Consider the following 13078-nt stretch of genomic DNA (forward strand, 5'->3'; position numbering starts at 1 on the left):
ATAATTCAGCAACAGCAACAGTAACAGCAACAACAACAATAGCAACAACACAACCGAGCCAGTCGATACTAAAAAATGTTCATTAACATGCTGCTGGCAGGAGTTTTGTACGCTGCCATTAGCTTAACTACAGGAGGGCACATAATCCGCGAGCTATACCGGCGTTCAACTCATGCAATTTCTTAACTGCCTTTAAGTAGGTTTTTATCTTTTTTCCACTGTCTTATGCACTTGTTCTGCTTGTTATTGTTATTATTATTTATATAACTCTTTTTGCAGGTTTTTAAAACTGTTTTTTCTTTATTTTATTTTTGAAATTTTTTAGCGCTTACCTGTCCAACCCGTTGGGCATTCACATGTAAAATCACCATCGCCATCAAGACAAATTCCACCATTTCGACACGGATTTGGTGAACATTCGTTTAAATCTGTTAGTGAAGAATAATTTGCAAAAAATTCAGATGAGAAAAGTACTTGCAGATAATAATGAAAAAGTTTATATTAGAACATTTTGTCAATTAGCAAGGCTTAACGCTCGATTGTCGAGACGCTAATCGCTTGTTTGTAAGCAACTTAAATTGTCTAAAATGTTTCTGTCTAAATTGTTGTTAGCGCTGCAAGAGGCTTGTAAGTAAAAATGCATCGTACCTTAAAACTTTCCAGAAAAAAGGTTTTAATTAACAAAAATTTTTAGGTTTTGTTTTCTTTTCCCAGTTTATTTTTTTTTTTTTTGAATTTTTTTTATGTTCATTATTGACATTTACTGAATACTTGTATTTTTCTAAATTGTTCAGCTATGCTGCCCATCAGCAGCAACTCACTACAAATCTAAGTTCCCAGAAACTAATCGGTATCTTTTGTAGACACAACAAAATTTATATCTACTGCATGTGTTATATATTTATTTGTAGATGACTGTGTTCGTAGACAAATAGTAACATTTGATTTCTATTGATTCATTCAGCTTCATTAGCTTGACTTGAAAATATTCAAAGTTATTTATTTATTTTGATTTCTTCTTTGGCGTGTATGGAGTGGAGTGTATTGTTTGGAACTCTACGTCACCCGTAGAGAAACTATTTTTATATATTTTCTTAACATTTTTCAGCATTATATATACACAATTTATGTTTTTGATTAAATGATTAATTAAATGCTATTAAAAATTATACAAAAATCATACAACTTAAGAAGTTGTGAGTTCACTACCTTATACCTATTTTGTATCTTCCTTGATCACAAAAAATTGAGATTTTACGCTTAATTTATTAATAAAATTTTTTTTATTTTTTACTTACTGTGTTCACAAAAAGTGCCTGTGTGGCCCACATGGCATTTACAAAATGTGCCCACCTCACGTATTTCGCAGTTTCCATGCCCACTGCAGGGCAAAGTATTTGTGGTGGAATTAGCAAAGCAACCTTCTGGAGATATAAATTAAAATTTTTAATTAATATATGAATTAAAATTAATAAAATTAGTTAATATAATTAATAATGTAATATGATTAACAATTAATAATGCTACTTACCGTTGCAAGGAGGCTGTGAACAAAGTGGTCTTATCTGTTCACAGTGTTTACCGGCGCGATCTGAAGGACAATGACAGTAATAACTGCCCGGCGTGTTCAAGCAGCGGCCTTGTAAGCATGGAGATGGAGTGCAGTGATCTTTGGCTTCCTAGAATAAAAATATCAATTTTAAAGATTTGTAATTAATTTTGAGTACAAAAATTTTCATTTCGTGTGGGAAAGATATTTTGACGGCTAAAGTTTATACAAATAAACTGATAACAGTCAGACTATCTGTAAAAATACTTGGAAAAGCTCATTTTCAGCAAGAATAATGTGAGTGAGTTTGTTGAAGTGGATTTACATTGGTTATAGAATTTATGTATCCCCAGGTAAAAGAAGTGACTTTCACCTTCCATACTGCAATAGATTTTAGACCCATTGGTATTTATTCTCCTACTATGCTGCAATTAATTTGTTATTAATTGTTATAAAATAACAATACCAGGTAATCTAAACTACTTCTTTTATAAAGATAGACTAAGTAACAAAATATAAATATAGTAATATAAGTTAGAACTTTAATATAGTTAAGTCCAGGAATATTTCATAGAATAGTCTATCTTTAAATGTACGGAATATAAACTTTATTTTCTAAAATTTTTAATGAAAGTGCTCAGTTCAACAGCTATTTAAAATGTTATGATAATTATCATAAATATAATTAATCTTTATGCCCACAAGAATTCAATTGGATCATTGAAAGGCCAAAGTACCAAAGTATTATTTGTGATAGACAAGGGTAGCAAATTTTTGATTCGTATATTTACACAGACATTACCATTACGCAGTACAACGATATCAGTTTAAAATTAGATTTTTGAATTAAATTTAGAATAAATACACAAGTATGGAAATATAAATTAACATATCTTAACATATCTGGCAAACTGAAGCCAACATAAGCAATATAAAACGGGATTCTCTAAAAAGATACTAGATAAGAAACGAATAGTTGAAACAAATGAATATAATTACTCAGATACTCAGAACCTTATAAGTGTATAAAAAATCATATGTATTTGTTTAAACGAATCATACAAAACTGAATTAAAAATTTTTAAAAATAATTTTAATGAACTTTTTATATAAAGTATATAAATCTAATTATTACGACTGACTGTCAAGTCATTTTGAAAATTAAATATTTCATTAAAGGATATTAAATAGAAAATTATTTTAAATAACAATAACCTTTTTTTTGTTAATTATTTTAAACTATAAATTAAAAAATTTTGAATATCATTTTTATCAATGAAACGTTTTAAAAAATGATACAATCATTTCCTGTGCCTTCTTGGTGTCCACACAGCATTTCAGTTTAGTTTATCTCTAACTCATAATATTTTGTAGTCCAAAATAAATCTTAATTCATTCCTCCTGTGTCAAGTTTCAGTTTTAGCATTACAAAAACAAATAATAACAACAGCAACAATTTATGTATATAACACGTGAGAAAATCTCTAAATTGCCACAAATATTTTTTGCTTTTGTGTGGAGCCTCGTCTTTGGACTTAACATTTTGTATTTTATATTCTCATCACAACTGATTGCTCGTAATGCGATTAGTGTTAAAAGGTATTAAAGCATCGAACTCATGTGACAGATACATATGAACGAACCAGACGCATACTATATTCACCTTTAAAAGGTACATAACATATAACAGATACAGATACAGCAACCAAAAACAACAACAACAACAACAACAACAACAACAACAACAACAACTGCACTGAAAGTGACAAATACCCGCGGCTACTAAACGTTTCTTTCTACAGTTTTTATGTTTGGCATTGAACTTTTTCATTCGATTTAATCTGCCGCAGCGTAGCTACGAGTACGCGTGAAAGAAGTCGAAGAAGTAGATTATGAACTTCTTCCTACCAGTCAATAACTAATTTTTTCTCCCAATCTCGTTTCTGTCCCTAATTTAATTTTGAAGGCAAAAAGCAACACACAAATGTTGTATGGGGCAACCGCGTAAATGAAATATTGAAAAATCTTAGATTTTAGGTTTTTAGGTGAACTGATTGGTCATCATCCTCATAAGTGTCATCGACTTAGGTAGATTATTTTCTTTATTATCATTTTATTGTAGTAATTTTTTTCCAATCAAAACTGAAATATGCTTTTTTACGTCAATCGATTTAATTTAAAAAAAAAACGCATTCTGACTTAGAAAATTATAAAATATTTAATGTTGGCAGCTTTTACCATCCATTTAGTATCTATACACTGAGGTTGTTATTGTATTCTTGTTCTTAATACAAAATTTTCTTTTTATTATAATTTAAAGAACTTCATCAATGCTTTGTTTTCACGAAAGGTGTTGAAAAGTAAAGCGATTGTAGCAATCAAATGATTTAAGAAACGAACTTAACTCTTCAGGGCATGCATTAAGAAAAATCTAAGATTGCGTACCACACGTGGTGAGGTTCTAAAAAAAATTAAATAATGTGTGTTTCTGACATGCATAAAGAAGACAAGTTATTACTGTTATATTATATATAGAATGTTTGTAAAAAAATATGAAAAGTTGCTAATAAAGAAGCAATTATAATAAGAAATATAATAATGGCAATGAAAAAAATATGTAATAAAGTGTAAACCTTATGTTATTATATCAATTCTGAGTTATTGTAAACGAAAATATTTATTTTCAAAATATAACTTATAAAACGATAATCCTTTTAAAGCAAAATCATAGTTAAATGAATAACAATAATGTTTAATATATCTTTTTAATAATAAAAAATTGATAGGCAAAACATTTTAGTAAATAATATTTTTTAAAAATAATTTAATAATTAAAATGATCGAACTTACCTCACATAAGGAACCCAGATAGCCCAACGGACAAATGCACTTGAATTTGCCAATTAAATCTACGCACTCTCCGCCGTTACGACAAGGTGAATTCGCACACTCATCGATGTCAGTTTCACAATCGCGACCTAAAAATAACAAGAAAAAAAACAAAAAATAGAGCTCAGAACTGAAGCAATTTTTAATACACGAAAAAGACTAACTGTTCCAGATTTAAAAGTATTTAAAAAATATTTAAAGATATAATAAAAAATAAAAAAATAAAAAACTCAAAAATACAAAAGATAAAAACGTTCAACTTACCGGTATAACCATTTGTGCATGCGCAATGATAATCGTTCACTAAATCAATGCAAGTAGCACCATTCTTACACTGTCCCACGCAATCATCCAAATTCTTAGCGCATGTTGGACCACCCCAGCCCTCTAAGCAAACGCATGAGAACGAACCAGGTAGATTTATGCATTTGCGTGCATTAATGCAGGGACCCAGTGTAGTTGCTGTAGCTGCGACTGCTGCTGCTAATCCAGTTGCAATTGTCGACTTTGATGCCGATGCTGATGCTGATGATGACAATGACGAAGAAACTGAAGTAGATGTTTTTGTGGATAATGATGATGCAGCAGTTAAGGCAGCTATGAAAGCCAAAGACGATGTTGTTGTGGTTTGTACGGTGGGAATAGCGTACGCAGTCTCGCATTCATTTACATCCATTTGACACACATCACCGGTCCACTCTGGAGGACATTCGCAGCGGAAACCACCGATTAGATCAATGCAAGTGCCACCATGTTCGCAGGGACCGCCAGCACATTCGTCGATATCTACAAGGGATAAACGATATGTGCATTAAAATTAAAACAAATAAACTTCAAGTTACAAAATGAGATTTTTTGTTTTTGATTAAGAAAAAGAGTAGGAAAACTTAATTCATTTGTGTATTTTCTTGCTCCATCAAGACAAGTTGAAGTGGAGCAGCATTCAAGCACTTTTCTTGAATGCAAATGTAAACATGTAGCTTTCAACTTGTAAGTGACATTTTTATCTGTGATTATAAATCAACGACAAGCTTACTAATCGTCAAGGAAATATTTAACTACGTTCATAATTTTCAAACAATTTTATATAATCTTTAAATACAAATTACAAGACTGCAATTTATTTAAAATAACTCTTTAGGAACATATTAAGCTTGATTTATTGAAAAATTCCTTTTTCGGAAAATCCATTCATGTTTGTACTTTCAAGAATTTTGACTTTTGCGGTACCATTTTTGGTAACTTCTTGCGCGAAAGACAGTACTTTATGCCATTAGTGATGAATGTGGTAATTTCTGTCCCAGATCAACAAACCATCGAACAGGTTTTAAATAAACATTCGATGAGAAAAAAACAAATCTTCCAAGCTAACTTACATAAAATATGAAATAAAAAATCTGTAAAAAGCAAATTATGAAGTAAAGCGAATCTTTAAATAATAACGAAAAGAGTATATTTGCAGAAATTATGACCGCATTTTACCGTAGCCATTTAAATTAACAAGTGCTTGGATGCAGAAAATACAGAGCCGCAACATCTCAATGATGCAAAATCCAAATTCTCAAACCTGCAAATCTTCATGTGAATTTTGGATTTGGAAATATAATAAATTAACAAAACTAAATCGCACGAATTGAAAAGGCACTGAGCGAAAGTGAAAGGCGACGAAACAGCGGGATCCACTGCGATTTCAGACTTTCATATTTTAATATTTCTGGGCTTCTTAAACCATATCGCGAAATTTGTAACTGTAACAAGTTTCTATTCCTTCCTCAAAGCACAAATCCAATTGAAAATGCGTGCCTAATTTGTCCAAATTCGTTTCTAATTTGAAGCACATAAGGAAAAACGAAGGCATGGATTGATGAAATTTGATTCACAACAATGACGCCTGTCACTGAGATAAAAGCTGAAATTAATTGAAATGTTTGCACAGTTTTAAAAACCGAAGCTCTTAATAGATTCCAGATTTCTGCTCAAAGAGTGTAAATATTTTCTTATGTGAATTTGTGCTTCATTTGCTGGCCCATTTCAGTACTTTCAAATATTTAATCTTTTTAATTTTTATTTGCTTTTCAATTAAAAATTTGTTTTTTTGGAATAATATTGCACATGAGCATCGTACAAACACGCACCAACTCGCTTCATTTCACCTTTTGTTCATCTTTGTTACTTAAATTTGTAAAGTATCTGATAAATAGGATTTCTGCTTCTCCTCTTCTTCTTTCTTGTTTGGTGGTTTGGTTGTTTGGTTATTTGGATAATAAAATTGAATTTCTTGCACATTTGCAACATTTTAGTTTAAATATTTACTAAAGACTAAAAAGAGAATTGCAGCTTTTAAATTTCCAAAGATGCTGTACACGCAAGTGAAATCCACTTGCAGCATTACTTCCCCAGCTACTGCCTCCGCAGCTTGTCTATTACTAAAAAGTGAACACTTAACACCTTTCTGACAAGAAACTCATTTGTCAAAACAAAAAAAAACACTTAAAACAACCAAAAGATCTCAGATTTGATTTATAAGATTCCTGTGTGAACATCTTCAAAGCGAAAAAATTTACCATTCGGGTTTGTTAAGTGCGCACATAAGAAGCACCTAAAGTGATTCGTTGTCATAATTTTTGTTTTATATACTTTTGTAATTTTTAACTCTCAAGTAACATTACAAACTCAAGTTAATATTGTTTTTGTTTTCATAGTTGAGTTTTTTGTATTTTTAAACTAATTTGAGCGACAAATATCTTTAATCGTCAGCAATAAAAATGTTCACCTTTTCGTTTTTATTCATTGTCAACTTTTAGCTACGCAGAGACAACTTTTGTATGAATTTTATATTGCTGTTACTGTTCAACGGATTTTGTTGCTATACATTGATTTCCATCTAATGGCACTTAGTCATACTCTTAGTCATACTTATTTGATGTTTGCGAAAAATTATGCATAGCTTAATACAGTTTATTTATTTCAGCAGTTATAAGTTTCCTTATATATATTGCTTACAAATCATCGTGAAAAAACGGCAGGGTAAGACTGTTTTTCATGATATGGACTCCACTCACAGAGAGAATTTTTTATATTATATTAATAAATGTTCTAATCATATATCATATCGTATACATTGACCTGGACGCCAGTTATGTTTAAAATGCCAGTACTCACAAGCTATAAGTCATCTTAACGGAACTTCCCCAACGAATTTGTAAGGTTTGTTGTTTAAGTCTTTTGATAAAGGCCGATTAATTTTCATAGTTCTGACATAGTAAGTATATAATAAAAAAAAACGAGTAAGAGAACAAAGAACTTTGAAGTAAATCTAGTATATATTATTTGAAAAAAGTTTTTTCAAATATTTATTTACAAAATGTTCAAAGTGTGTAAGGTATGTAGTGACATCTATGCATTACAAGTATAATAACAGCTACATTACCATTCACCAGACATAAAAATTTGTCAAATACCTATCATCAGTGGTCCTGGAAATAATTCTTATATTTAATTATTCGTAAATAAATTTTTGACACTGAAGGATAGAACTCTCGTATCATGCCAAATTTGAAACTCAGAGTCAGTACACCTTAATCAACTGACCCAAAGTTATATTTATTTATATTATCAGTAATTGGTGGTTACTTAATTGTGAACCATTTTACCCATCACCATTGAATGAAAGGGAGACTGTCACAGGTAGACTAAGTGGTATATGCAGTAAAAATGGAGTGATAGATCCCCCTCCTCCCTTTTAACCAACAAACTCTAAATTTACTTGTAAATTTACGTCCGCTTGAGTCAATTCAATATATATATATACACATACATATATATATACATTAAAATAAGTGAACTATAGGAGCTAAGGTAGGTCCTATAGTATACAAGATAACATCGTCTTTGATTCAAATTTATTCTTTTGGTTTTTTATATTATGTGTACAACTTCCTAAAATAGAAAACTAAGCAATTGCTTTAAACACTGCACAGCAATAGTCAAACTATAGATTGTAATGCACACAACAAAAGTTTTAATAAAAAAATGTTTTCTGGTTCCTAGTGACACTTAAATTTTCTCAGGAACAAACTTAATTGTTTTTGACAACTTTTGAAAGCAAAACAAGTGCCAATTTAGCACAAATGAAATATTTCGTAAATGCGAATTTGTTGCATGCAATTAAAATATTGCATCAAAATTAAATCAAAACTGCATCAAACAACTTTTCAAACTAAATTCTAAATTAAAACGAAATTTTTACATATTTTAAGTGGCAAACAACAAACTAATTTCAATTGCAAATGTTTGACTTGTTCGAAATGCAGTTTTAGTGAAAACGCTATTAACTTCAGATACTTTACAAATATTGCTACAAATGCTACACGGCGTATCTTTCAATCTATCAGCCGCGTAGCAGCCGCGTAGCAGCAATTGCACATGTTGCGTGTTGTTCGCCATTTCGCTTGTCTATTCACTATTCACTATTCACTCCACGATTCACGCAAACCCCGACTCGTACAAATCCGTTTCTACTTAAAACGAATTCGATTCCGCAGTTTGGATTCGGATTTGAAATGCAAAGCACAGAGCAGCGACGAAAAAATTGAATTGAAAATAATTGAAATAAATTAATTGTAAATATTGTAAAACTCACTTATTTCACATGACGGACCAGTCCAACCGGGCGCGCAGGCGCAAGTGTAGTCGGCGTGGTGATGGTGATGCATTTGCTGCTGCAACTGCATTAAGGCTGATGCGGAGGACGGATTGCTGCCTGCAACGTTTGGTATCAATTTCACTGCAGCAAGTGCAGCATTCAGAGTAGCGCTCGTGCCGTTTCGAGGCTGCAGCTCGTTACTCAGAGTTAGTGTTTTTGTCGTGGCCGTGTTAGTTGCAGCAAGTCCTGCTAGACCCAATAGTGAGCTGCGGCGGCTAACCGGTTTACCCATGGCGGAACTCATACCACGCATGGAACGATATGTCGGCAGTGCAGTTATGTTCAGCATCGCCGATTCCTATTCGCAACAGTAAGAAAGTAATTTTTAATTTGAGATATGAATTATGAAACGCTGGAGAGAATTCGAGTATTAGGATCGAGTGGTATGCATTGCATTAAGCATAAAACTCATATTAAAGGCTAATAAAGATTTATGCAAGTGCGAGAATGGAATGTAAGTTAACGTGTGTAAATTGTTGTTTATGATTATTAAAAGCACCGTAAAAGATAATTTAATAATTTATTTATAGGCTTAATTGACTTGCAGCAAATCACGGATGCAGTCAAGGATACTGCATACATTCATTTCGCTACCTCAAAGATATTTTGATCTTAAAATTCTGATTTTTCTGATTTTTTCTTTATATTCGTTTTCGGTTTACTCACTTTTAATGTGCAAGTGCCACCATTTTTGCATGGTTGCGTTGCGCATGGATGCTCCACAATTTGGCAACGTTCGCCCGAGAGCCCCTCTGCGCAAGTGCAACGATATTGATCAGGTGCAGTGTTCTCACAGGTACCGCCATGCATGCAGGGTTCATGAGTGCCACAGTAATTTAAATCTGCAAAACGAAAAATGATCGATAAAATTGAAAAAATAAAGAAAAACAATTGAAAATTGCACAATGTGGAAATTGTTAAGTGCTCAGCAACAATAACAAATAATACAACAACATAGTAATAATAGCATCGGCAGCAGCAGCAGCAGCAGAAGCAACAAAATATGATATATGAAATCGTGTTGCATATATGAACCTACCGGTCCATGTATCCTCATATTGCTAACCGTTGTTGTTATTCTTAGAGCGATGCGATTCTGATTCAGATTCAGATTCGTGCAACTGCGCTCAATTTTGTATTCGATTTATTATAATTTTCGATTAACTTCAATAATTTGCAGGAAAATCTGTGCATCCAGTCTCTGCTTACCTTGATCACATAATATGCCTCCCCAGTTTGTGTCACAGACACATTTCCAGGCAACGCCATTGCACGATCCATGCTTGCAGCCAGGATATACGTTGCATTCGTTGCACAGTGGGCCACGCCAACCTGGCCGACATCTAAAAATTAAGTTGAAATAAAAATAAAATTAAAAATATAAAACAACAATAAATTTAATATAAGTGTGAAGAGAGAGGTGTTTCAGTATAATGAATGATTATATGAAGAAGATTTAAAGCTATTGTAAGGAAGTCTATGTCAGTCTATGTTAGTGCGTGCCACTTTATTCTTTTAACCATGAAGGATTGAGGTGAAAGCAAATTGTCTGCTTTCGATAAATAAATATTTTTTTAAGTATGGAGCGCACATAATAGATACTCTAAACTACTCCTTTTCGTATCTAAAACCTTTTCTGTATTAACAAATCATACGAAGATTCAGAATATTAAACAGATGACGACTAAATGCAATCAAGTGTCGGCAAATTATAATGTGAAATGCAGACATTTGGAGTCGTTAATATTCTATTTGAGGAGTGCAATCATACTCACGTAAATAATTCCCTAAATTATTGTTTAAATGGCACATTGTGTCAGCCATTCCTTAAGTAATCCTGAAAATTCATGTGCTAGCAATGCAGCTAGTATTACACACGGATTATTGGCATATCTAAAGTAGTTATGAAAGCTATAAAATGAAGCATTATACCAACATCACAGTGAATCATTAAAGGCATATTTAATAAATTCCAATAATATAAGAAGGAAGATGAACACTTTCATAAGAAGGTATATATATATATAAAGATATGAAGATATAAACTACATATACTATATGTGACCAGCGAGTTCTTTAAATTAACATTGATTATTCATAGATATTTGCTTAATGAAGTTCGATTAAATAGTTGAAATCTTCTAATTGAAATTGTGCCCCCTTCGTCACTGATTGTTTTCATGGATGACTTTTCCTCTGAACTTAACATATCAACCGTTGAAGAGGCCATTTTCTAAGCTCATTAATCGTATGGCAAAGCGAATTTATTGAAAAAGTGTGTTCAAGTCTCGTGACAATTTTGAAGATCTTCAACAAAGTATGTCCCGTTTTCTGTGAGGCTGGGAACTAATTTCCATGAAAATCGTTTACTGGTACAATTTTCAACACTTTTTGTGGCAACAACATTTAATTACAAACACCAAATATTGTCAACGAAACATGCTCAATGCTTATTGCTATGTGCTTTGTGCTCTATCAAACAACATCAATTGAAATGGCAATGGCAACAGCAACATTAGCAATAACAGCAACAATACCAATACAATAACAACAACAGAATTACCAACATCAAAAACATGCCCTAATGACAATGAAAACAAAATTTCTTCGTGATTTCTGAATTTTTCCTAATCAAATTGGTCGCACGTCAACTGCAAATGTGAATTCAAAAAACGAAAAAGTTGCAAAATGTGATTTGGTTTCTGGCGAAATCAAAGACTCTGCGCAATGGCATCCTTTCAAGAAACTCTTAGTTGTTGCATGACCCAGCCTGGAAGCCTGGGTGAGCTTCCTTAGCCATTGAATTTAATTGAAAATTGTGTTGTGACTTGTTAAACCGAAAAACTTTAAAAATGTTTTCGGCTGGCTAACGACAATGTCAAATTGGCAGAAAAATTTCACCTCCCAACTGAAAATGCTTCTAACTAATTTCCCTCTCAAAGCTGGTACCTTCAGTTGATTAGTGAGATTTGTGAGATTTGTAAGTGTGAACTCTTCAGTACAAACTTTAACTACAAACGTCGGTTTCAATGAAAAGTTCACTCAGTTTTTTTCTTATTGAAAATAAGTTTTATTTGCAGAAATAATTATAAAATACCAAAAGGGTTACATCGCTGCAATGCAAACTCCAACTTAAGGCTTCTATGTGACCAAAGCGAAAAGGAAGACCAACTGTAAAAAAATTAAAATATTTTCACAGCTCATAAGTTTGAGTTTGTAATTTGATTTCTCATTAAGTGATAAACAAAACGTAACTAAAAAATCAGTTTCACGCTTAAAATGACTTAAAAGCAAACAGCAAACACAAGTTTCTACTTAAATCTGTGAGCCGCGAAATCTTAACTTTGAGATGCTAACAAACCGAAACGCTGAACAATGGTAACTCGTCAATGGACACAATAGTCGGACGTCAATTCGGACTTGTGATCTCACTGTTCACCGTTCACCGTTCAGTGTTCGTCAACAAGAAAAGAGCAAATACAACTGTGAGGCTTGTTGCTTTGAAGATGCTGTAATTGAGTTTTCGTTCACAGACTCCATCTCAGACTCCGCACCGTGTCAAATACCGTATCAGCTAATTACCGGATTACCAGTGCGAACTCCCCACAAATACACCAAAAACTAACAGAAAAATTCATAATAAAATCAATAACCAAAGAAAACGTTTACTTTACTCATTGGCAGCTTTGTTAAGACAAATATTGATCAAAGTCAAAATTAGAACTAAAGTCTGTACGTACCACTACAGCGATGGCTAATTCCATTTAAACATATTCATAAAAGAAAATTGTCCATGAATACGGTTGAGAAAGCACGAAAAAACTATTATACAGAATAACAAATATAAAACAATAACAAAAGACACAAGCCAAGTCAACGAAGATCAGTTCATATGGTGATCGGGACACTGATACCGTATCAGCGCAGTTGGTTTC

General features: G+C 32.4%; 1 protein-coding gene across 1 annotated transcript in view; it reads right to left on the bottom strand.

The window, feature by feature from the left end:
- Positions 1 to 321: 321 nt before the first annotated feature.
- Positions 322 to 13078, bottom strand: part of LOC119676827 (protein serrate-like) — a 37509-nt gene continuing 24752 nt past the window's right edge. The window contains exons 4-11 of the mRNA XM_038088086.1: positions 10353 to 10486; positions 9810 to 9985; positions 9081 to 9441; positions 4703 to 5224; positions 4400 to 4527; positions 1532 to 1679; positions 1299 to 1424; positions 322 to 428 (exon numbers count right to left, since the gene is read on the bottom strand). Coding sequence (XP_037944014.1) covers positions 322 to 428; positions 1299 to 1424; positions 1532 to 1679; positions 4400 to 4527; positions 4703 to 5224; positions 9081 to 9441; positions 9810 to 9985; positions 10353 to 10486 — 1702 coding nt within the window. The remainder of the gene's footprint in view (positions 429 to 1298; positions 1425 to 1531; positions 1680 to 4399; positions 4528 to 4702; positions 5225 to 9080; positions 9442 to 9809; positions 9986 to 10352; positions 10487 to 13078) is intronic.

Source organism: Teleopsis dalmanni, chromosome 2 (genome assembly GCF_002237135.1).
Source record: "Teleopsis dalmanni isolate 2A chromosome 2, ASM223713v2, whole genome shotgun sequence".
NCBI lineage: Eukaryota > Metazoa > Arthropoda > Insecta > Diptera > Diopsidae > Teleopsis > Teleopsis dalmanni.